Here is a 26,582-nt window from a genome sequence, read left to right on the forward strand (position 1 = left end):
ATATGGGGAAAGCTGCTGGAGTCTCACTGTTCAAAGTGGCAGCTCCTACTCACAAGTGGCAATTTAAATTTTAGTTAATTTAAATTATATTAAATTACATTTTAAGTTCCACAGTCTCACTAGTCACATTTCGAGTGCCACAAAGCCACTCGTGGCTAGTGGCTACCATATTCCAATAGTGCAGAACAGAACATATCCATCATGAGAGAAAGTTCTATTGGACAGCTATAAATAAAAGATGTAAATACGACCCAGCATGAGGACTAGTCACAGCATCAGGAACTACTGACACTGTCTAGGATTTATTTTTGGAGCAGATATCTTTGTCCACAGTGGTAAAAACACTAAAAGTATACTCGTTTCCAAGAGACGGTAATCTGCTCAGTGCTAAATCAAACTGTGGCCACTACATGTGAGATGAGGCCTTACCCTTGTCAGGTTCTTATCTATTTGAGCTCATTGCATATTTTATTATTTTGTTTGAAACCAGCTGTAATGTGGTTTTCCAAAATGACATTTTGAAGACAAACAACTTCAAGGTATTAGCTTCAACCTAAACTCATCCTTTATGTTCTAATCTACTGGCTTTAAGTTCCTCTGTCTTTAAAAGTAATAACTCATAACAGTTTTGGCTGAGTTCCTGTGCCCCTTCACTGGATCTAGGATTTGAAGAGTCTAAGTGAAAATGAGAGCTTATCATAAAGTGTGTAACAGTGCATTCACCAAGGGGGTTTATTGGATAAAGATGCAATCCTGAACTATCTGCTTCAGATACTTAGTCACATTCTTATTCTCTTGCAGATCACCTACAAAGCAGTCAGTTCCTTTGACCCAGAAATAGACTTATCTAATCAAAGTGGAAGAGTTTCAAAACTGGGAAATGAAACCCACTTTCTGTTTTTTGGACTGTACCCGGGGACAACATACTCCTTTACCATCCGAGCCAGCACAGCTAAGGGGTTTGGACCTCCAGCAACAAATCAGTTCACCACCAAAATATCAGGTATTTCATCAGAGTTACATCTTTTACCAAAAGTGGCATTTTGTACTTTTTTGTTCCCATTGTCAGGTATGCAGAGCTCACCCAGATTTATACATTATATTCAGATGAATACTTTCAGATGTCTGAATATCAGAATTATGGAATTAAATGAAATATTACAAATATTATAGCTTGGGAGCTTAAGGCCCTTCCATATTAAGAAGTAGCCACTGTTTCAACAGTTTGTGTTGGAGCACTTGGACATGAGCAGAAGGTTCTGTTCTGCTCACTGTTACCCCCTTCACAGTCCCGATTACCAGAACAACACTGTTGAAACAACCTCTGTAATGATTCATAAATGATTGAGTGCACAACAGAAAGACAGCATTATATAGAGTTCAGTGCCAGAAGGATCAGCCAGCCTTCTCTGGGACCTTCACCATCAGTAGTTTCCTGTTCTAAAGAGAAAGGCGACTACAGGAGAGTTGCACCAGGCACTTATAGCCTCTAGCTTTTTGCTTGTACAGACTCAATTACACCATCCAACAAAAGATATCATTTGAGAAATATTTCTGGGCATATGCAACTGTGCAGAAAATTTCTTTGTGCTTTAGACTAGAGGAAATGGAGTTGCCATCTGGTGTGGGATATGTAACAGCACTAAACACATTCCATGGACATTTTCTTTTTCCATTTTTCCCCCATGGGTATGAGTAAGGGAAGTATTTGACTTTGGGCTTAATTGTTTTGGTTGGGGGTAGATGAACAGAAGGCGGGTGAGGGAGGTGGTAACTTAGTCAGGGGTAGCTATGTAATATTTAGCCTGATTTCATAGATATTGTCCCTCATTCCTAGTTTTACAAGTTTTGTTTGGAAATGAAGGAAAGAAAATAAAACTAAAGTAATGTAAGTGTTTTACTAGACTTTGAAGGAGGAAGGCTTGGAATTTTGTTTTTAAGCAATTATAACTTAAATGGAATTTTTTCATTGTGTAAAATTTGATTTATGAGCATAAACTTGACTTGAAGTTTAATACACACCTGATCCTTGATATGAAGCATTAGGTTATAAGAACAATGGAGATTTGGGAAAGAGGAAGAAGTCCTTGGGACGTTAGAAAAATGACATAGGGTACAGATGAGTGACCTGAGAGGCTCCTGGACTTGGATTCTGAAAGTATGGGTTCTGGTTACAATTTTCTATGTACTTCCTCTCTGATTTTAATCAAGTGAATTTACTCCCCGATATGTATTAAGATGACAGTATCTGGCGCAAGGATTTATCATGGAGATTTAAAGAGGAAATGTGTATTAATGTCTACTCCTCCAGGGCCCCTTTTATTTGTAATTTTCTCCTGTGATTACCATATTTCAAAAGATTATTATCTTAAAGGATCTGTTCTTTCAGAAAAACAATTCATTTTTACTATTTTTATTAAATAAAAATTCTGGTCGATATAGGCCTGAGCACTGTGCGCCCACCAGGTTCATACAACCCTATCCAAAAGCAAAGATAGTTGACATTTTAATTAGCCTAAACAGCCTAAATTAGCCTATTACATCAAGAATAAATGTGTAATTTTTATAGTTCAAAAAAATTGCAATTTATGGGCCCCTACTTTCTATGTTCATGGATCTCAGATAATTACACTCTATACAAAATGTAATTCTGTATTATGAATTTGAGTTGATTTTTAATGGAACTGGAGTTAATTTTTAATGCTGAGAAAATTCAATAAATGGAACTGAGATCTAGCCCATGTCTTTTACATAAAATCTTTTTATATATCAGAGATTTTAAAAACTATATTCGTAGAAAGATCTCTAGTGTTCTCATCAGGTTCCTGTAACCTGTGGGTCATAAAGAGACCTTGTGCCCTCTCACATCCCAGCCTTTATTAAACGATTTCCCTCATCCATGGTGGTGACAGAATTACCCGAGAGCTCTGTTGTTGTCTTCTCACAGTAAGAATTAACCATCCAGAAAGCAAGTAATGCCGTGAAATGGCCTTGGAAATAGGATTCACATTGGAAAACTAACATTTATAGAATTGTATTTTCTGGGCTCTCTTTATATATTGTTTTGAATTTTTATAATAGTCATAGAGGATAATTTCTCCTATTTTAAAGATGAGTAAACTAAAAGTTCCTCAAATAATGTGCTGAAGCTCTTATGCTGCTTAAAACACAGCACAACAAAAAGTCAAACCCATGACTTTCTTATTTCAATTCCCATATCTTTCCCACTTTGTGCTTTTCATGCCAGCCCACCAGTGGTCACTGATTTCAGCACGCCTCTCTGGCTCCTACCACCCCCCTCAAATCCCTCGACGGATCTTTGCCACACACACACACACACACACACACACACACACACACCCAACCTAGATGGAAGAACTGTAAAGTTCAGTTTTATGATCCCACTAATTATTTCTTAAATATAGCTTTAAAGTATGTTTTTGAAGAAAAGAACACAAATTATAAGTGTACAACTCAGTAGATTTTCACAAGCTCACTACAGCAAGAATCCAAACAAAAACTCCAAAAACAGAATATTACTAACACCTCACAAGATTTGCTCCTGCTCTCTCCCAACTTTGATCTTTGAGATCAAAGAAGACAGCATATACTAGTCTTAGCAGTTGTCCCTGATATTTTGTGTAGGGTATGTGCACAAAGGCTGCTCATGCTCTGGTGATATCTGCAGTTTAATCAAAATGCACTGTGTTCCTAATGTTCTTTATTAAAGAAAGTAGACAGAAAACTGAAACGATAAACCGGAAATAATGAGTCTCCATTCTTATGCATTTTCCCCCAGCACCCTCTATGCCGACTTATGAACTTGAGACCCCTTTGAATCAGACTGACAATACAGTGACAGTCATGCTGAAGCCTGCACACAGCCGAGGCGCACCTGTCAGGTACTGAGCAGGGAAGGGGTGGGCTGGCTCTACAGAGATGAAAACTGAAATCAAATTGGTTAATTTCTCGACTGTGTTTTCTGGGGATTTGCTACAAACCTCAGTCAGCATGTAAATCCATATCTTTATTAATTCTAATTAAAAGAAATGATTAAGGAAAAGGGAAGTGCTTTGATGTGGGGTGATCAAGTATTGTGTAGAGTTTGATTCTGAATGTAAGCGGGTTGATCTTTGAAGATAAGGAACAAAGCCCCAGTGTGTGAGAGGTGGCTTTACTTCTCCAAGGTAATCACCTGCTGCAGTTTACCCAAGGGCACCTGACATTTTTAGCCTGAGTTCTCTTCTTTAAGTGGACCTTGTGTTCATTTGTTTGTGTGCCTTGGGTTTAAATTTGGTTAACTTTCATAAATTGCCTAATTTCTCAGTTAAATATGTGGTGCATTTTTTTAAAGTAGACCAGTGATTTTCAACTGCTGTGCCACAAAATTTTTTTAAGTTTTTAGTATATGACTATTATTTAGTCAGGGGCACTGACCTCTTTTCCCTTAGATTGTCAAATTTTTGAAAATGACAACAGCCAACACAACAATAGCCATCATAGTGTGAATGAATCAAAATTATACCTATTTCTTGTCATATTGGCAAAAATATATAATTTCTCGATGTGCCATAGAATTTTAGTAATTAGTTTATGAGTACCACGAGATGAAAAAGGTTGAAAATCACTGCAATACACAATTGGAAAGAACATTGTGAAGTCTTTATTTGAACAGATTTAAGTTTATTGCCAGCATGTAGGTCTCATTTCTTATTCCATGATGATTTATATAGCTAGGAAATTACAAAGTGTAACTTTTACAGTGAATGAATAAAATAAATTTATTCTTCCTAGGAAGGAGCAAAGGAATGCCTGAATAACTCTTGAATATGAACTTGTCATAAGCTCATTAATCTGTATAAATGAAAGTTCTACTTGTTTCAGAGGAACTTAGATATTGTGTGCCATCAGAATTGATTCCCTTCAAAATAATATATTACTTTCAATAACATATTCAAAGGAAACATTTACATTCACAATTAAGGCTATATGGGGTTTGTTTCCACATTTCTTTTGTGGATTTTTGTTTCATTAACCTTTTGGACCCTGGCTCTTTTTTAACACATTTTCACGACAGTATCCTGCAGTGCTCAGCTGGACTTCTGTATCTCTGATGAGATGAACACAAAGTTTAGTCTACACAGTGAAAACAGAATGGCACTAGTTGACGGTGAAGTCAAATTAGGGTGGAATTACAGAAATTTATACCTGAAAAATCTACAAAATTACATGAAACAATTTTTTATTTGCTTCGTTGACTCCTCAATGTGATCGCTCACATAAAGGATTTAGGATTGCCGTTCATGAGTGCAGTTTGTGAAAACACCATGAAATGTGTAAAAGCTCTATTCCAGATTTCAGATATTACTTCTGTTAGAAAAGAAGTAATCCTTTTCTCACTCCACAAGGCTCAGTTATTGTTCAATGAAAATTGAAGCTCTGACCATGGCCTTGAGGAAAAAACATCATTTTTTTCCTGACCAATTTAACAGTTGCCCAGACTCAGCAGTAGTGGGCCATTAGGACAGGAGTCGGTTTTCTACAGTAGAAGCACCAGGATGAATGAAAGGGCAGAGGTCGCTCAGTGTTAGGTGCCTCCACAGCGAAATCCTGGAGATGCTGAAACCCTAACCGGTTGTTCCTCCAAGTAGGCAGATATTCCCTATTCTACTTTATTCTTATGTAAAATCATTTTACACGTTTTTCTCTTCTTGTTGCATTGTTTCTTCAAAGATTTTTCTTTCCGTTCTTTGTTTAGATCATTCCAAGTCTAAGTTTTCAAGTAATATTCCTTTGGGCATCCACATTAACCCTCTTCCCAATCCTCTTTCCCTTGTCTTCTTAAACTGTCCCTTTACTGTTCATATTTTCTATCATTGGTGTTGCTAAAGCATAATTTTATTGTTTTTATTTATCCTTTCTAGCTGTTTTCAGAGACTTTGAAGACTTACTAGTTCATTAATTATAGATATCCTCAGACTTCTTACTCTTATGTCTATAAAAATACAGATTCAGACACTTGTCAGAGTGTCCAAACTACATAGCATGCACCACAGGTCTTACATCATTTCATCAGACCCAACTCTCTGCCTCTGCTAAGATTTCAGTTCAGGTTGTCACATCCACTTTCACAATTGTCATAGTGCCCTATGTTTCAAGTTAGCACTGGTCTGCTTTGATGAAACATCATCTTGTTATTAGCTAAACATTCCTTGAATTTGACAGGGTCACTTTGCAGTCTGCCTCTCTGTATTTTCATCCACAAGGTTTGCATCTTGAAGTTAATAAATGTACTATTTATGTTCATTGTCTAAATCCATAATACTAGAATGAATTTCATTTCTTGTGGGGCACCATTCAGTAAGCATCACAGGGAAATCCACTATGAACACCACCTTTAGTGGAAGGATGCTTGTCTTTTTTTTTTAGATTTTATTTATTTATTTTTAGAGGGGTAGGGAGAGAGAAAGAAAGGGAGAGAAACATCAATGTGTGGTTGCCTCTTGCACTCCCCTTACTGGGGACCTGGCCCACAACCCAGCATGTGCCCTGACTGGGAATCGAACCAATGACCATTTGCTTAACACACCAGCACTTAATCCACTGAGCCACACCAGCCAGGGCAAGGATGTTTATTTTAAATGCATAAATTTTATTGCACAAATTTGAGAGTAAATTATTTCAATCTCATCTATCAAAAGATTTTTTTTACAGAAAAGTAAGTACAGGGTAGGGCAAAAGTAGCTTTACAGTTTTTTGTATGAAAAAAGACACAGGCTATGATTATTCCAGTAGTTTTAGTAACTCTGTGTTCCACGTACTCACAACTGTGAACCTACTTTTGCAAACCTGTATTCTCTTCCATGAATTAATGATTGTAGGACAACATAATGGGACTGATTATGTGTTGAGTATATGGAATACCAATATATCTAGAAAGACTAGTTTGGGAAAAAAAAGTCCATAATACTCTCAAACTAAATAAGATGTATGAAAATTTTCTATTTCATTTGGTGTTTAGAGAAATAAGAATGCTGATTAGGGAATCATAGAGACCTAAAATATAAAGCCATAGTGTATATTAAAACATTTGAATACATCTGGAGGATTGCAAAATGCACATGTAATCAAACTGCAATACAAGAAAGCTTTTTCCAAATGATAAGATAAATGCTAGAACAAAGAGTAGAAATGGAAGTGAACATCTGTTTGCTTTTTTGGGTTCTTTTTTTTTACAGTTTTTTTTGTGTGTGTTCAAAAATACTGTCATGTGATTTCCAAAACCCATTTTTTCAAATGATTTGATTTTTTAAAATACATATTCATTGGTGTTGAAAATGCAGTCATACTTCATTTATGGACTTCACTAAGCAAGGTGGTTGCATATTGATTCCACTACAAGCACTCAGCTTTTGTTAATGCAGATTCGTGAAATCGCACTAAACTCAGAGTGTAAATAATTGTTGTCTTTTGATTGATCAACACGTCAGCTCTGTAACATAAAATTATTTAAATTCTAAAGTGGGCAGGGAGAACACAGATTTCATCATTCCAGCTGGTAAACTAGCACCTGGGACAGAACTTTAATATATGTTCATAGGATCAATTTTTTCTTTAATAAGACATATAAAAGCTTAATTTTATTCTACTCATTTAGAATCACCTCTTTTCTCTCTCTTCTTTCCACTATTCATTACATGCAGACACAACATGGCAGTAAAAACCCTTGTAATTTGCTAGTAAAAGAGTAACTTTAAATAAAGAATGAATTTTACACAAACTTTACCCAACAAAAATTCTCTCTGTGAATTTATTCTTGATGTATATATATTCTTTCTACTGCCTGCAACATCTCATTAATAATGTATTATACTTTCTGTTCATTTATAAGCTTGAGACTTAATCACATTTTTGAGCCTTAGGTGATGGTGTTTTCAAAAGACTCTCATTTTAAATCTACCAACATTGTTGCTTTAATTTGTTCATAAATATTTTGTAGCTACATGTCTTCTTAATTAAAACTCAGTGCTTGACTATATTGATTAATTAAGCATTCTCATATTTATTTCAGTGAAATGTTAAAAGATTAAGTTCTTATTTTTTGATTTATTCATTCAGGAGATATTATTAAATGGGGCAAGCATCTAGTACAGTTGTCTGTCCCAGGAATGGAAAGTGAGCAGCAGTCACATCAACAAGCCAGACATTAAAACCGATGGCTAAACACATGAATGTAACCTTAATTTATGGTAGCCACTGTGTTGTTTTTCTAATAAAGGTAGCCCCAGTTATTTTAATATTGTGCTTATATTGTCATTGGTAACTTATCATACTATGGTTGTCCTTACAACCAAATGCTTGCTTCCTCAGTGGTTATATTTCAAAAACAATTTCTGAATAATTTTTGTAGCTGAGAATCAGGACAGCAAATAGGAACCTTACTACATTATGAATAGGGAAGAAAGGAGGGCATAAGGAATGGAAGAAATATTTTGCCTTTTGTAAGGTTGTGTTCTAGTTAAGTAAGATTTCAAATGAGATAAATATTTCCTATTATGTCAAGCAAAAATATTTTATTCATATAAGACACTTATGATTTAAAAAAGACTTGTCTCCTATAATAAATACAGTTTTGTACACAAATCAAGAATTGTTTTTTATATAGTATGTCCAGAATTTTATTAAATGAATTTTGCCTTGAATTTATTATTGTAACAGCCTTTGAAAATGTCTGCTGTTTTCATTTACCCCTCTATATCATTTTTTCCTTATTCTGCTTTTCCTCTTGTAGTTAACTAGGACAATGTCAGCACATATTAAAGCCTCATTATTAAATTCTAATACCTGATTTACTCAAAGTACTAATCAAATATCTTTGTAACAAATTAGAAAATTAAGAACGTGTTAAAGGATACTATTTTTTCTCATTATCAGGTTCTTTGTGCTTGGAAAAATCCAATACTGTGTTCTTAGAACAAGGTGAAGAACAAATTTTCATTCCACTGAGGATAAATAGGCAGTAAAGAAATTGTATTTAGCTCTGGCTGGTGTGGCTCAGTGGACTGAGTGCCAAGCCAGACTGTGAAGCAAAGGGCCACCTGTTCAATTCCCAGTCAGGGCACTTGCCTGGGTTGTGGGCCAGGTCTCCAGTTGGGGGATCATGAGAGGCAACCACACATTGATGTTTCTCTCCTTCTCTTTCTCCCTCCTTTCCCCTCTCTCTAAAAATAGATAAATAAAATATTTTTTAAAAGAAAAGAAATTGTATTTTCTTTAAGGTGATTTGTCACACTTCCTAAAACTGTTTGATCCTGGAGCTATACGGGAAGTAAAACTTTTTCTCCTTGTGGTCCATCAGCCTGCACTCATGCACCTACCTGGTTATCACACAACAGTTTTTGTTAGAAGGACTCAGCATGAGACTGGGAACCAGGGTGTCTGTGAAGTGTTGCACCTCTGAGGGGACAGTGAAACAAATCTTTTGCAATAAAAGCAAGGAAAGAAATTATTGTTAATGAAAGGTAGAGATAATCGTACATTTTGATTTAAGAAGCTTTCTATACTAGGAATTATAATTGTTGGCATATGATTGAATATGTTTTGGAAGTTTGATGTTATAAAGTATGGACCAATTTTTTTCTTAAATCAGCAATAATCTTTAATATGGTCTACCACCTGTAAGTCCAAGGAAAAACTTGTTCACTCCATCAACAACACCTTCTTGGACATACCATTCTCTTTTGCTTTGTACAAGGAGCCTCTGACTATATCAACATTAGAGGGTTCTTGTGAAGATTATATGATGTCATATTTTTAAAAACACTTTAAATCACACTCCACACATACCAAGTACTATATAAGTGTTTCTTCTTGTGTAGCATTCTTCAGACCATGTCAATAGGTGGTTTATGTTGTTTTTTTCCAAAGGACCAGCTCTGGTCCTCTAACTTTTCCCTTTTGTGTGTTTCATTTTATTATTTTATTCAAATCAAATATCATGAAAAATAAATTAATGACTTAAAATTTTTATCAATAAAATCATAAACAGAAATCCTGTAAATTCTGATACCTTCACTGCATTTTAATTTTTTATTGCATGTGGGTACATTTACTTATGCATTTCCAAGGCTTTAGGAACTTTCTCAATACCTCAATTCTGTAAAACACTCTTTGAAAAAGTTACTTGTAGACCTCTGGTCAAGATGGTGGTATAGGTAAATGTGGTACTTACATCCTGCCACAACTTTATCAAAATACAGCTAAACTACAGAACAGCCATCATTCAGAACCTCCTGAAATCTGGCTGCATGGAAGTCCTACAACTAGGGAATTACAATAATAAAAAGGAAGCCACATTTACACTGGTAGGAGGGGCAGAGACACAGAACAGGCTGGTGTCACACCTAAGGGTGTCAGATGAAAATCAGGAGGGATATCACTGCTGGAGAGGTCCCCGTAAGGATCAAGGGGTCCCCGCCCCACTCGGGGCTCCCATTCCCAGGGTTCCAGTGTTGGGAAGACAAGTTCCCATAACTTCTGGCTATAAAAATCAGCAGGAATTGAAAATGAGTGAGCTAGAGGGTTTCTGGCGTCCCCAGACAGTTCCTCTTAAAGGGCCCACACGTGAACTTACTCTGATTGACTTCTTCTGAGCTTCAGCACTGAGATAGCAGCTCCAAAGGTACCAAGGACATGTGGGGAGGAACTGAATTGTCTAGCACTGGCAAGAGCTGGGGAGGCAGCTTTCACAGGCAGAAGTGCTGGCAGAGTCCATTGTTCTTTTGCTGAGTTCTCCCCCCACAGCAGGCAAGCACCATATCTGAGTCTCCATTAACCTGGATATCATTGTTTACATCTCCCTGGTGATTTCCTGAAACCCCTCCCCACCAAACTTGCAGGCCCACCCAAGGTGTTTCCAGTGGCTTTTCCTTACTAAAGGCCTGTCTTGGCTCAAGCTTCAGTCTTTTAAAAAATCTCTCAGGGTGTTTCCTAAAATCTTTCAGACAAGCAGCATCTGGTCTCTGCATAACCCATACCTCCTACTAAGTGGCCCCAGGCCCAGCACTAGCAGTAGCCATCCTTGTTTTGCAGCTTGTCCTCTCTTGGACACCTTTCAAGCCCAGCAGATATAGTAGTCATCTTCATATCTCTCCGTAGCTGGTGTCAGGTGGCCCCAGGCAGGACACAGACAGTGTTGACCTTGTACCTCCAGAGACCCAGGCCAGTGCACCTGGTGGACAGCTTCAGACCACACAGACTATATCCCTACCACCACCATAAGCCACACACTCAGGGGCAGACTCAGTGAGCACCAAACCTCTACCAAAGCAAGTCCTGCTCCACAGGGTCAAATCCAGCCCAGCCACTCCTCTGCTGTAGTTGTAGCCGGTCCCCTCAGCTAATTGGTTTGGGGGTTAATCCCTCCTGGTGACACCAACAGCAATCAAGGCTCAACAACAACAGGACAGTGTACATTGCCCACAGAGGGCTGCACCTGGAGCACCTAGCTCAGGTGACTGGGGAGGTTGCACCACTGGGCCTTACAGAACACCTACTACACAAGGCCAGTCTACCAAGTCTGGGAGACATAGCAGCTCGACCTGATGCATAGAAACAAACACAGGGAGACAGCCAGAATGCAGAGACAAAGACATCGGTCCCAAGTGAAATACATTAGAATTGATGCATAATTTCCAGACCTAAACAGTACTCTCCTCTAAATTGATTAGAAACTCCTGAATCTATCAATAATTAATAACCAAGATCACTATGGCCCAAATTAAGAGATAGTGTCAGGTGTCATGTGTAACCTTTTAGACAGGCAGAATCTCTATTTGGCATATTCTAATGAGGAAACTAATTTAATATTGAAATAATTAAGTAACATAATTTGTGAATATAACTTTATTTTTAATTGATTAATTTTATTGTTCTTGTTGACACTAGTACAGATGTACCCCATTTTCCCCCTCTTTTCCCACCTCCACCCCCACCACCACCCATCACCACACTGTTGTCTGTGTCCATGGGCGATACATACATGTTCTTTAGCTAGTCTCTCCACCTTCTTTAATCCAGACTCTCCCACAGAGTCTGGATAACTTTAAATCCAGAGTCTGGATTTGACCCTGTGGAGCAGGACTTGCTTTGGTAGGGGTTTGATGCTCACTGAGTCTGCCCCGGAGTGTGTGGCTTATGGTGGTAGTAGGGATGTAGTCTGTGTGGTCTGAAGCCGTCCACCATTTAACTTCAAAATGAGCCACATGAGTAGGGACAGAACATTCTCTTTGAAGTTAAACTTTATTTCAAATTCCAGCTCTCTCAGCCACTCGCTATGTGACTGATGACTGGTTCAGATTTCCTTACATGTCTGAGCCTTAAGTTCCTCATCTTTCCGAAGCAGAGATAATACCGTATTATGTAATGAAGTTCCTGGGATTACATTTACTATATACTCAATAGGGTCCGAGCACTGCCTGAGCACTGAGGGTGCAGAGGAGCTTGTTAAGGCAGTGAATAAGCCATTTCAAGGTAAGGGGAAAATGTAAGGAAGATCAGCACAGTGGCAGCAGCGCAGGATGGACCCATACGGGCAGGGCACGGGGCGGGGTTAATGGAGGCACAGCCTGCAGGTCTCTTTCCTTTCTTTCATTTCCATTGCGCCCAGTCTAGATATAGCCAACTCTTAGGCCTTGAAGGGAAGGGTCTGATAAATTCCAAATGCTAATTTTCATTAGAAGCAGGATTTAGAGAAATCAAAATCATTTACTTTTTTTAGAAGACAAAAAGAGAATGTATTTACTAATCAAAGTGATTGATGATATTAACTGTTTAAAGTACTGTTCAAGTGAATACTAGAACACTAGTCTACTTATCAATCCCTCTGATAATGTATTTGAAATCACAAATTATATGAGTATTCGCAGTAAACATATGGCATTAGTTGTCCCTCTTGCTCAAAAGAACCATCTGGACCTTTCTCTTTCTGTTCCTCTCTGCCTTCCTTTTACTGCATTACCCTCGCCACTTTGCCTGGATCCTGTGCCAGTCACTTTTGTCGTGACTGTTGCATGTGTTGGGGCATGTGTGCAATGGCTATTGAGTGGATGTGGCAGGGTGTTTACTTACTGAAGGCCAGAGGACGAAGCCGCCTTTCAGCTCATTAAGGAATGCCACCGGTACACTCAGTGGATGCTTGTGGCTAATTCTTGACTGGGAACAGGGAAGAACCACGTTTTTGGTCACACTATTTTTCGTTCCTGCCATGCCCAAAGGAACCCATGCTTGTTGCTGAAAAGATAAATGTCTGGAATTGGAACTAGAGATTATGTGAGCGCCCTTGAGCGTCATTTACAGTAGTGGCCATCCATTCTGCACCTCTGCCTCCCTGGAGTCAAGCAGGTAGAGCTGGGCACTCCCTCTTCACACTGACCAGCAGCCCAGACGCCACCCATTGGGAGGGAGGTGGACGCAGGAGTTGATTTAATTTTCCATTGACAATAGAAGAAGTTACAGGCTGTCTCTTCCCTGCCCCCCCATCTCTGTTAATGTTAACAGTGAAATAATTTTAAAGCAGTTTCCATTTTAAACACAGAGCACCAAAAAGTTGCAAATGCCTTGAACTGAACAACGTATTGCCTCATGACTCTCAAAGCTGTTCTGCCATTTTCTCTCAGGAACTGCTGCTGGGTCTTCCTGATCACAATTATTGATTCCAGGGACTTCACAGGATTAGTTTCTAGAGATGTTCCAGGCTAAGACTGATAGCCTTTGGGAGAGAGGATCTTGGGAATTTTGACAAAGACTAACTGATTTGACTATACAAATACCTCATTTCACTTTTTTAAGGTGTTAAAATCACATGTATACACAAGAAAAGATTAAAAATTCTAAGAGACTAATGAAATCACCTGTGGGGAAGGTAGTGAAAGCTAACGGACTGTGCTGCTTAGAGGCACAACTGTTTAGCGCCAAGGAACAACTCAGAGAGGATCTGACCGCTTGCCCCAGGTTACACTGCTTCTTGATTCTGTTTTGGGTGGAGGGCAGTCATATAATGAACTCTGTTTTATGTCCTTCTCTTCAGCAGAACATTTTCTCAATCAGCACTTACGAATATATTCAAGCTCTGTCCAAAAGGGTCCAGCCATGTAGTATGAAAAACAGACACTTATTGAATAGATACAGGAACATTATACATAGGACAATGCCTTGGTCACCTTCAAAATAGGCACCTTGGGACCTCACACAGTTTTCTCAATTGTGACCAGCTGTCCTGTCATATTTTCCTGAATCTCATTGACTATCTGACTGTTCCCTTTCAAATGTGATTTTAGTTTCAGGAAAGGTCAGAAATTTCAGAGCACCAAATTTGAGCTCTATGAGAGCTGAGTCACCTGGGTGATTGGATGTTTTGCCAAAAAATCTCTGCATAAGACGTGATACATGAGTGGGCATATTGTTGTGGTGAAGCTGCCAATCAGCAGTTGCCCGTAGCTGCAGCCTTCTGAATCATCTGAATAGTTTCTGTGGAGGAATGTTCAAGCTTACTGCAAAATCTGATGCAGATTCATTGCTCTACTCACTCATTCATTGCTTTTCATCACTCAGTCATTTTGAATGCGACAGCCACACAGTACACATGCTCCTTCAGTGGCATCTACTGCCCCCACTGAGTAGTAGAGTGAAGTCGTCATTGTTCGTGCATGCATATTCCAGTCCACTCTCTTCAGCTGCCAGGTTACATCAGTGTCACACAAACCATTCTCCTTATATAACAATAGCCAGACTTTTTCCAGACAGACCTCAGACAATGTAATTATTTATGATGAGAGCACATAAATGCTGATTGGCCTCAAGTTTCATTAGCGATTAAGTGTTATATATATATTTATGTTTATATTATACATATAGATTATTATATTACCCATGTGATGGTTATGTGTATTAGTTTTCAGTTGTTTAATTGAATTAATACTCTTATCTTTCAACCTGTAAGTAGTAAACAAGTTAGGAGGGGATGTCAGCTTTTTTCATGTAACCATATCCCTTTTGAGTTGTTCTCTATTCCTAGTTCTTTCACTTCTCCACTTTTACCTAAACGTGTTTTCCTCTCCAGAGTCAGTGGTTTTCCTGCTCAGTGAGAAGTGGTAAGAGCCCTATGCAGTTATGAGAATTGCATTAAAATTCTTTTTTTTATAATATTGAAAAATCCTATAGGAAATTTTAGGGTCGACATTTGGCTATTACTCACTCATTCTTCTTGATTCATTCACCTAACACCCATTGAATACTTTTCTGTTTAAGTCACTGTGCGGGGATGGTGGTTAGTGCTGCGTAGAAAAGTCCAGGTACTCTAGCAAAATACAACACAGGGCTGAAATCTCAACAAGGGCATCAGGGTGTGCTATTTAAGCTGAAATCCAAAGGAGAAGTAGAAAGTAGCCACTTAGGAGCTGGAACACAGGGATAGGTCCCCCAAGGAGAGCAGCAACCTATAGAAAAGCCTAAAATAATAAAGTGAAGAGGTAAACAGTGGTTATCCTAATAAATACAATTAAAAAAACATATACATAATAAATGAGTTTTGACCAGCACTCAAGGACGTTAATTAGATTTATGCATTTAATGCTGAAACTGAGGATTTTCCTGGGTTAACAATTTTGTGAAGTTATGTAAATTTAATAGTAAAAGCAAAATGATTTTTATAATTTAGTGTCTGATTATCATTCAGTACCTCAAACCTAATTGAGTGTGCAATAAATGTTTATTGAATTGAGCCCATTCATTTTCTTAGCAGACATAATTATCACTGAAACTTTAACAGATAAGAAGCTAAAGGTCTGTAAGTGCCTTTTAACTAGTCAGAATATCAGGAACAAGAAGGACTTTAAATTCGTATTTTCATCCCTAAATAAAAGTTAAATACATTGACCCTTCCATATAATACATATGCATAAAAGATACCCTGCCTTTGTTTATTTTGTTAAGTGAGAAGATAAATTCAGAAAGACTTCTTCAAATAAGCCATTGCTACAAATGCAGATTCTGCCGGGAAGGTGACAGGACCTTGCACACCTGCACTGACTCCGGTGAAGACTGACATTGCTCCTCACCTCTGTGGGTCACTAACCACACCCCATTTTGTCCTTTAATTTTCTTCACCTCCATTGCTGCCTTAGTTCATGCTTTTGCTTTTTCAGCACTCCAGTCTATGCTCCACACTGGGGCAGCAGGGATCTTTCATTGTACTTAATAATTTATCAGTTATACTCTTGCCCTCAGGGTAAATCCAGGCTGCTTCCTCTGTAATGGAGGTGTCCATCATCTAGTTACTTCCTGGGCCAGCCTCTCCTTCAAGCCATCTGTCAGCTGTGATCATGTAAATATATACCGAGTACTGAGAATATGCCTGGTTGCATTCTGTTTCCTTAGCATGCAGCCTTCTCTTTTCTTCCTGCCTCCCCCCAACACACATAACACACGCATACTCAAACACATACACACACTCTTCTCTCACTTACTGTGACCCTCCCAGGCGTAGCCCTGATTCCCTGGAGAGCCTTCTCTGGCCTTGCTGCTCCTCTGGCCCACCTCAGACTTACTGGCCTCTCTGTGTGCTGATGGCCTCTCCTACTAAACTGACAGCCCCTTTAGGGCAAGGACTGCCCTCTGTGATTGAACCTCTGTATTCCAACCCTGGTTCTGTCCTGGACACAGCCATCGATTCATGTTTTGCTTTGTTTTTAAAGAAATAATTGGATGGTAAAAGGATTTTTAATGGGACAAAGATGTAATTGGATTTTAATTTAGGTCAGTCATTGGGGCAGGGACAAGAAAGAAGTGAATGGATTCCAGTGAATCCATTCCAGGGACAAGAAAGAACTGAATCTGTGGCTTCCAGGTGGAAGGTTAATGGGTCATTATAGGTGGGGACTGCAAGGCTGTATCCCACACAAACCCAGGGTCCTGGTGGGGAAGAGGCTTACAGGTACTTAGTTCTATGGTGTTCTCTTCAAATGACTGAAATTTACCTCCAATGAGTGGAATCTTACCTCCCTGCTGTAAATAATTAATTCACGAGACTTCATCTTTTGTGGTGTCACAAATTAAAAGAACACAGAGCATGGACCAGAAGCCTCGGGCTGGCCTTTAGGCTGTGTTATGGACTCTTGTGTGACATGGGGCCACGCTGAGGACTCTGAGTCTTTCCTCATCTCTGTAATGAGAGTTCCGCATGCAGTCCACACGCCTCCCAATGCTGTCGGCGAGACTGACACAAGTGCAAGTTCTTTGTAAACTAAAGTGTTAAAAAAAGGGGGGCAGCCCTGGGTGGTGCAGCTCAGTGGATTGAGCAAGGGCCTGTGAAGCAAAGGGTTGCCAGTTCGATTCTCAGGACACATGCCTGGGTTGCAGGCCAGGTCCCCAGTGGGGGACACATGAGAGGCAACCACACATTGATGTTTCTCTCCCTTTCTTTCTTCTTCCCATCCCCTCTCTCTAAAAATAAATAAAATAAAGTATTTTAAAAATACTTTATATAAAAATACTTTATATAAAAATAAATAAATATTTTTAAAAGGGCAAAACTAATATCATAATTTGCTTAGCAAAACATGTTGACCATATTGCTATTCAGTCTTCATTCCCTTTATTCCTTGGGTTTTGTAATGTGCTTACAATGTCTAATTATTACTGCCCTTTAACTTATGCCAACACGCTGCGATCCTCATCACTTAAATAGTAACTCATATGTTGACAGTAATTTTATGGAAGCTGTAAGAAAGGTGTGTTTGCTACTAATATTGTCTATTCTGTAAAACCATCAAAATCTTAGAAGATCTTTTGTTTCATCAAAACAGCATGGAGGTGAGAAGGCATTGTTGGTTCAGGTAATTACAAATAATAGCTCTATTCTGGAAAGAAAGGTACAGAGATGTTAAGGCCATAAACATGCAACCAGCCACAATGTGGAGTGTGGTGATCTTGGGTTTAAATCCTGGCCCTTACTTGCTCTGAAACCTTGTACAAGTTTTGTAACTCTTTGAGTCTCATTCTCCTAATCACATAGATGTGAATAACACTAATGTCTACCTCAGAGGAGAGAATTAATGAGGTGTAAGCAAAGCTCTCTCTCAGGACAGCATCCAGCACAGGTGTTATCTGCTCAGTGTAGGAAACCTTTCCTATTTATTGTTGACGCTACTCCAACCTGTGATGATGGCAATGGCATGTAATACCATGTGTCTCTTTTCTTCCATCCATGTCTGCGGAAATTTTCCACGTTCTAGTACAATATTTCTGAACCTCAGTTATAATCTTCTGAGCAGTTTGTGTAGAGGAATAATAACTATGATAATAAAAAATAGTCGTTGTTTCTTAGATTGAGTAGCTATAATGTGCCAGGCAGGCCCATGATTGTTTTTTTTTATGAAATGGTTTGTAGCCATGCAGACTCGATCCCCTAGTCAGTTGCCAGGATCCCTGGGCACAGATGAGTGAACTGAGGTCTGGGCAGTAAACAGACACGCTTGCTCTCACCTCGCTGCTGTGCTCTCTGTGCAACACTAGGCAGCGCCCTCCTGGGATGCCCCACACCCCCGCGGCTCACGGACATCTCTGCCACAGACTCTCTTTGGAACCAAGGTAGTCGCACCTTCCTTTGCACGTACAGGCCATTCTGAGAATCTAAACTAGACTTTCTTCGGTAGTCCAACTCCATTACAGAGTCTGCTTAATGTTTAGGAGTGAATTTTTGAGTGCTTGAAGAACTTGGATTAAACAAAGTTGTTTTAGTATATTGGACTATTTTTATCCAATTAATCAGTCTTTCTGTTGTTGTTTTTTATATGTATGTTCTGTTTTTCTTCACCCTTTTTAACAGTCTGCAGAGAGTCAAGAAAGATAAAACCAGTTGTTTTTAAATGCTTATTAGTAGCTTTTTAATTGTCCCCTCTTACTTTTTGAACAAATGCAAACTGTAGGAACCTCTTAAATCTTTTCGGTTAAATATTCCTTTGTCAACAGTTCTTTAACCATTTGGAAAGGTTCTATCCATGACTAAAATTGTTTAAAGAAAGGATTTCTAAATATCTGACTTCCAACCTAAAATTTTTCCGTTCTCATTGGGGTACACACAATCACAAAAACCAAAACATCATTCCGTGGTGAAACTTCAGTTTTACATTACTACATTGATTTGGGTTTTTTTATTACTTATTGTAGCCGAATTGCTACAATGTGTATTAACAAAAGGTGCTGAATTTCTTATTACCACCACCACCACCCTTCCCCTACTTGATTTTAGGTGAATTTTATTGCATTAAAAAATAATACTCTGATTCCTTAACTGCCAGGAAACAAAGATCATTTTTATTAATGTCGCTTCCAGGATGATCATGTCAGTCATCTCTTTGAAATTTCATTTTGGAAACTAAGTTTTTTCTGCAAGACCCTTCAAAAGAAGCTTTAAAAATGGAAGATAATAATAATAGACTAGATGTATTTGAGCTTTTATACAATGAAACTTAACTATTCCTCAAACTCCATTTCAAACTTGCTTTTGTGCATGAAAATATGGTGCATAGCTTTTCTGCCCTGATTTTTCAAAAAAAAAAAACCCCAACAGGTTTTTTTCAATATAGTGTCCTCTGAAGGATTTGATGCATAAGGTCAGAGTGTCAACTCATTCCCAGGCCTCTGTGGCAGGGTCACGGGGAGCACAGGCCCGTACTCAGGGTGCCAGCCAGGCCCTCTGTGCAGAAAGCTGAGCATCCAGGCTGTCTGTGGGTGGGGGAGGCAGAGCATGGCCAAATTCTACCCCCAACACCTCCACCACTTCCAAAAATAATGAAACACATCTACAATATTTTGATTTGACCTTAATAATTACAGTGGGTATCAAATGAAATGCTACAATTGAGAAACTATGGATCTTTGTATGGAGAAGTGATCACAGAAGGTAGAAAGAACAGCTCTCAATTTACCTGACAGATTTGGTGACAGACAGAGGGAGACAGAGACCAGGACTCTGTATCAAGGCCTCCATTCTTGCTCCTCACCTCAGGCTCACAGGCAGTGGTGGGAGTCAAGACAACTCACCCTCGTTGTCATGCCCTCCGTTGTAGTTCTGCCAGGGGTGGGGCAGTAGGGAAATCATGAGGGAAACCTTACGAGTCTAGGGTTCCTTTTAGAGTCATCCAGGGGACTCTTGGCCTACCTGCTAGGACTTCCTCAGGTACCTGAGCTGAAGTCCCACCCATGACATTCAGTCTTCTCTATTGATAAAGTGTCCTCCTGGGTTCTTAGAAGCTCAGCTATTTTAGTGAGTCGTCTGGAAAAATGTGGGTACTTCGGTGGAGTTTTGTTTGCACGAAGGGTTGGAGTCAGCAGAGGCTGCATTGGGAATCTAAAGACATCTTTAATTTGGGGAGACAATTGGTGGCTGTAGGCAGTGCAGGAGCATCCTTCAGATGTTACTGACCAGAGGAATGTCCTATGGGCACTAAGTTCAGCACAGATGTCCTCAAGGAAGCAGATGCTACAAGAGATTTTGAGTAGACATTGACGTTCCTCCCCTGTGTTCCCTTACACGTTGTACAATCCCTTACCAGATCCCCATCACAGTAGTTCTTTGTTTGAGTGACCTCTTTCTAACTCCCTTACCCTGGGCGCCTCAAGAGCAAGGGTAGTCTAGGCCTAACTCTTGTTTTTACTCTTCCCCTAAGACTGGCACAGGGCTTGACACCTGAAGAATACTTACTTGAGAGTGCAATAATGGAGGAAACATGAATGACATGTTTCTAATGTTCATTTGTTGATCTTACAGCTTGCCTGATCTCATAACAGCAGTTATGAAATATTAGACCTGAAAAAGGCCTTAGATGTCAGTCAGCGATTTGGCAGCAAAGCTGGAACCAGTTGCTGGTGGTGTACGACTCCTGGGTCAGCGTTCCATCCGCAGCACCTGCTTTGGTGCACCTGCCTCTTTGATGGTGGCGTTTGCATTAGCTCACCCTGTGTGCAGTACCACAACCTGTAGGAACTGCAAGATTCTGAATTAACACAAACATATAATAATTAAGATATTTAATGTGGCTTTCATAGTATTCCATTTCTCTTTTTATTCAAATCACTACAGCTATTTAAGAGAAAATATTTTAATAATAGTAACTGACCTTGAATTACAATTTTATAGTCATGCTTATGAAATTGTGATGAATAAATTATACATAATGAGTGAAATAAAATGCAAAGAAAAATGTCTTCATTTGTTAAGAAGGGGAGAAATCACTCTTAAAGATGTTTTGTCTAGGACTAATTTACTAGAAATTTGGTCCCTGTTGTGAAGATTAATAGCAGGTGGACTTTTACAGAGTTTCTCAGCCTGTGTCTCATGTTCTAGTTCTTTTATTATCACAAACCTCCATGAGCAGATGATTGTTTCTTCCTGCCCTTCACTCACAATATAGAGCTGTAATTGAGTTCATATTTCTCACCCAACCTTTCAGCTGTAATTAATACTTTATTGTATCAGATTTTAACACCAACTAGCCGAGCAGCAGGATATTGGCCTGCATTCTCAGGCATGCTTCACATGCACACATGCATGTGCACACACACGTGCACACAGAACAGTAGTAATTTACAGCTGCTAGGCAAGCTCCTTGTGCTGCATTATTGCTGAGAGAACATAAAATATATTTGTGGTGCCCTGCAAATATTCCACAGCAGTTAATGGCTAATCTCAGCTAGAACAAAGCAGGACAAAGAGAAATGACTATTGCAAACTAGGATATGCAATCCCACAGACCTGTTTACACTGTGTATGCGGTGCAGTGCCCTCGGTGTGTGTAAAACTAGTCATCAGTCCTCTTGTATGATTCCATGAGTGCGACCCTGCTAGATCAGCAAGTCTCAGTGCCAGTGTTACCCAAAGGATCTAAGGAATCTTAGTTGTGATGAGTAGTGTGTGAACGTATTGAACTAACCTTTTCAAAAATTTTATTGTATTTTTCCATTCCCATTTAGCCCCCTTATACTCCCTCCCCTGTGACACAATCACCACACTGTTGCTCTTCTTAGTTCAATTGTACCAGGTTTTATGTACTAACAGGGTGTCATTTCAGTAAATGCTGACAGGTTTAGGAAAAGGATGTGACTGAACACAGAACAAGAAGAAAATAAATTCTGTGTTGTTCCATGGCAATAAACTTCCATTGCATATATATTTTACATGCTTTCCATATAATTTATATCATTTATTATTTCATATATAATTGCATATATATTTTACATGCTTTCCACATAATTTATACTTTCATTTTCTCTTGTCCCCAAATATTAATCTTCAAGAATGAAGATATTGACACTGACATCTATTTTTTATACACTTAAAATACGTGGTTTTTACCAAAAATTGCAAATTAAGATAATGGTCACTATTTGGTACCATGAAATGAACAATATTCTAAGTACTTGAAATAATCAGAAGTGCCAACATTAAAGGGTTAGCAAAAGCAACAATGAAGTGATTGTTATTCTTCTCCTTCATTCCTTTCCTTGTTCTGTTATCCAGTTGGGTAGCCATCCAATAGTTTATGCTGACAAGAAGTGGAATAAATAGATAAGAAAAATGGCATACAACTAAGGGTTTAATCTGGAAATGAACTAGGGAAAAAATGTTAAAGTCAACTTCAAATCTGCCACAGGCTTTACCTCAGTCTTCAAAGTTTGAAAAGACCAAAACATTTTATCACATTTGAACTTTCAAGTTTAACAAAGTACATGAAAGATGTTCTTTTCTAGGTTATACTTCATGTGCTATTCTATATAAATGCAGACTTCTTTTTCTCCTTGTAAAAAGCCTGAGAATTTTGTTGGAGAAAAGCATGGCATAAATCAAACTTTAAATTAAATTTCATTCCATAAGAAAGTTATGATATAGTGATGTCACATTTTTGGCAGGTTCATCTTCACTATGGAGTGTGCCTTCTTATTGCAAATGCCCTGGGGAGATTTCACGTTACCCTAAATTCAAAAACAATGAAACGAGGTGTGTCTTTAATAAACAATGGAAGAATAAGTAATACATTAAAAGCATAGTAGAGTTTAATTCAGCTAACCAAGGTAGAAATGTCTGCTTGATTTTCCTTTCTTAAGGATTTTTAAAAATCATTTTTAAGAAAAAATATTCAAACAGTGAGATTTTCAAAGCTACTTTTGATATGACAGTTGTGGTTGGGAAGATAATATGAAATTCATTAGTGAAATGATGTTATTTGAACAAATGAAAAACATGTCTATCATAGATCTGGTAAGGTACTGCTGACCTAGGTGCCAATGATGTGTTAATTTCCATCAAGAAGATGGCAGTTTGTGGCAGTTGGTCAGCAGATAGAATTTAGCTATTTTTCATTAGCACTTGGACTTTGATAAAGGGGAATAGAAAAGAACTGCTTGACCTTTCAGTGCTTAAATTATTAAAGAGCAAATAGATTTGAGGCCTGGGTGCTTGCAAATCTAATTTGTCTTGTGGAGCAAAGATGAAAAGACATTTTGAGTTTGAAATTGCTCTAGTCAGCTTAGATTTTCCTTTAATACATCTGAAGATGAGTAGATGGTAGCCATTTAAAAAGTAATGTATCTGGAATAAAGTATATAGTGTAACATATCAGCTGGCTAAAATGGAGACCTATTGCAGGATCATTTAATTCTCAAAGTTTCATCTAATTCTCATGAAACTGTTGTTTGGAAAAATTAATTTTTCATCCACAGTCAAATGGTATTTAAATTACAACACAACATTTTCTTACATTAGAGAATGTCAGATATTATGTTGCTCTAGTTAAAGTAGGACAGTGGCTGTCACATAGCAGGTGCTCAAAAATATTTAGGTAATAAATTAGTAAATGGACACACCACATGACACACGTAACAGCAAAGTTGGGGAAAAACAGGATGGAAAGTGAGAGATGGAGGTGAGTGAGGAGGGTGGAGAACGCAGATGCACAGCTTTTGATACTCTCAAGGTTCATTATCTAATTGTAGGTCATCTAGGATAAATTTACAACCATGTCAGCATCCTCTTACCATGAAACTTTTTTCATGGTAATTTTTTCCTCTATTAGTTTTTTGGTAATCAGGAAATGAATATGAAATAAACTTAGTATTAAATTTCAGTAAAGCAATATATGCTTGCGAATACCAGTGTATTTCCTCCACACTACTACATATAATATGTAGAGAATAGAAATTACTTCTTGATCATATTATGCTTTCAAAAATATGTACTTTATGGCCCCTTCATTCTAAGTGTCATGACAGAAGAAATGACTAAATAATAGCCCTCCTCTTTACATAAAACATATTTTTGTGAGTTTGGAGCAGAACAAAAGTACACCAAAAGTGGGGAACAGATTGTAAGCCCCTGTGAGAGGGTCTCAGTCTTTTTCATGAGGTAAGGTCTTCTGTTGAGAGTGATAAAGAAATTGGTGTGTTGGGGAGAACAGCATTTAAATAACAAGCTAGGGTTCAGGCCAACATGAAGTAATAAAGGAAAAAGATGTTTTTAGTAAGAAAATCCAAGATCTTGGCAGTTGGACAGTCCAGAAGTGGCTTTCCTAACCTTTTATCTAGCAGAGTTAGAATCAGGAGGGAGCTCCTTCAGGTTGAGAAGTGGGCGATCAGTGTCCTCCATGCCATCGATAAGGAGGCTTCTGGGAGAGATCAGGAGTTGGAGAGGACACTAGCCAGTTGCTAATGTCACAGCAGAATCTAGGAGTGTCCTAACTGGAAATCATTAATGTCACATGAATACAGATGGGAAAAAAAATTTAAGTCAAAGATATAATTACCATCTGTAGTTCTTGTGATGCAATAAATGAGAAAGAATCTTCACACTATACTCAAAATGAATCGATTATGGGGAAGTAGATGGAGACTGGTTTGTGTGTTGGTTGTGTTTGCATTAGCAAGTGAAGATGCCTATGGTGCAGACATTTCACATGAATGTCCTCACGAGGAATTTTTAACATGTGATGATAGTACTGTCTTTCTGATGGTTGAGATGCCTTCTGCTACTTAATTAGCTTTGTGCCCCAGAAAGAATGAGCATTTCACCTCTGAACCTCAGTTTTCTCATCAGCAAAATGGAAAAATAAAACCTGCATATGCAAGGCACCCGGCCTAGCTTCCCTACATAGAGTAATTCCTGTAATTTTCCCCATGTAGCTTCATATTTCCACTTTGTATAGTTTATGGACTTTCCAAAAGTTGTTTTTAAAGTGAAATTTTGGAAATCATGTCATAGAGCAAATAAATTGGAAAAGCTGACTGATAGGAGGAGGCTAATGTTAAAAATTATTTCTTTTAATAAAGAATCTCTTGGCAAGGCAGTTGATTTCTTTGCTGTATCTCTTTTGTGATAGTAGTTCTTATATGCTAAATAAAATTATGAATAAAAATAAAAGAGCATTAAAGAGATCCATCTAATTCTCTCATAACAAAGGAAAAAATAAGAAACAAAGAAATTAATTTAGAACCTCTGTTTTTTGAAGGATTAGGATTAGAGCCTAGATTGATGCACATGCCTACTGCCTTCCACCCCTATTAAAGGCATTTCAATAGAAAAGTCACACTTCTTCAGTGTTGTTTGTGTTCATTGGCATACTGATTAAAAGTCTTCATAGATCAGCTCTCATCTGTGGTAGTACTATGGTCTTTTGCTTTTTAAAAAAATATATTTTATTGATTATGCCATTACACTTGTCCCATTCCCCCCTTCATTCCCCTCCCCCCTGCACACCCCTCCCCCACCATTCCTCCCTTTCATTTATGTACATGTGTCACAAGTTCTTTAGATTCTATATTTCCCATACTATTCTTGCCCTTTCCCCTATTTTCTACCTACCATCTATGCTACTTATTCTCTGTACCTTCTCCCCCTTTCTCCTCCTCACACTCTCCTGTTGCTAACCCTCCATGTGATCTCCATTTTTATGGTCCTGCTCCTGATCTAGCTGTCCTCTTAGTTTGCTTTTGTTTCAGATGTGGTTGTTAGAGTTTGCTGTCCTTTCACTGTTCATATTTTTTATCTTTTTTTTTAGATAAGTCCTTTTAACATTTCATATAATAAGGGCTCAGTGATGATGAACTCCTTGAATTTGACCTTATCTGAGAAGTACTTTATCTGTCCTTCCATTCTAAATGAAAGCTTTGCTGGATAGAGCAATCTTGGATGTAGGTCTTTGGCTTTCATGACTTGGAATACTTCTTTCCAGCCCCTTCTTACTTGTAAGGTCTCTTTTGAGAAATCAGCTGACAGTCTGATGGGAACTCCTTTGTAGGTGACTATCCCCTTATCTCTTGCTTCTTCTAGGATTCTTTCCTTCATTTTAATCTTGGCTAATGTAATTATGATGTGGCTTGGTGTGTTCCTTCTTGGGTCCAACTTCTTCGGGACTCTCTGAGCTTCCTGGATTACCTGGAAGGCTATTTCCTTTGCCGGATTGGGGAAGTTCTCCTTTATTATTTGTTCAAAGAAGTTTCCCACTTAGGGCTATTCTTCCCCTTCTGGTATCCCT

The 26,582-nt window shown here is 38.4% G+C and overlaps 1 protein-coding gene across 4 annotated transcripts in view; it reads left to right on the plus strand.

The window, feature by feature from the left end:
* PTPRM (protein tyrosine phosphatase receptor type M) overlaps positions 1-26,582 on the plus strand; it is a 613,403-nt gene that overhangs the window by 294,489 nt on the left and 292,332 nt on the right. For all 4 annotated transcript variants that reach the window (XM_053673443.1, XM_053673444.1, XM_053673445.1 and 1 more), the window contains exons 9-10: positions 802-1,003; positions 3,800-3,902. In XM_053673443.1, the coding sequence (XP_053529418.1) occupies positions 802-1,003; positions 3,800-3,902 (305 nt within the window). The remainder of the gene's footprint in view (positions 1-801; positions 1,004-3,799; positions 3,903-26,582) is intronic.

The sequence above is a fragment of the Artibeus jamaicensis genome, unplaced genomic scaffold (assembly GCF_021234435.1).
Source record: "Artibeus jamaicensis isolate MK-2021 breed Jamaican fruit bat unplaced genomic scaffold, CSHL_Jam_final contig_864, whole genome shotgun sequence".
Taxonomy (NCBI): Eukaryota; Metazoa; Chordata; class Mammalia; order Chiroptera; family Phyllostomidae; genus Artibeus; species Artibeus jamaicensis.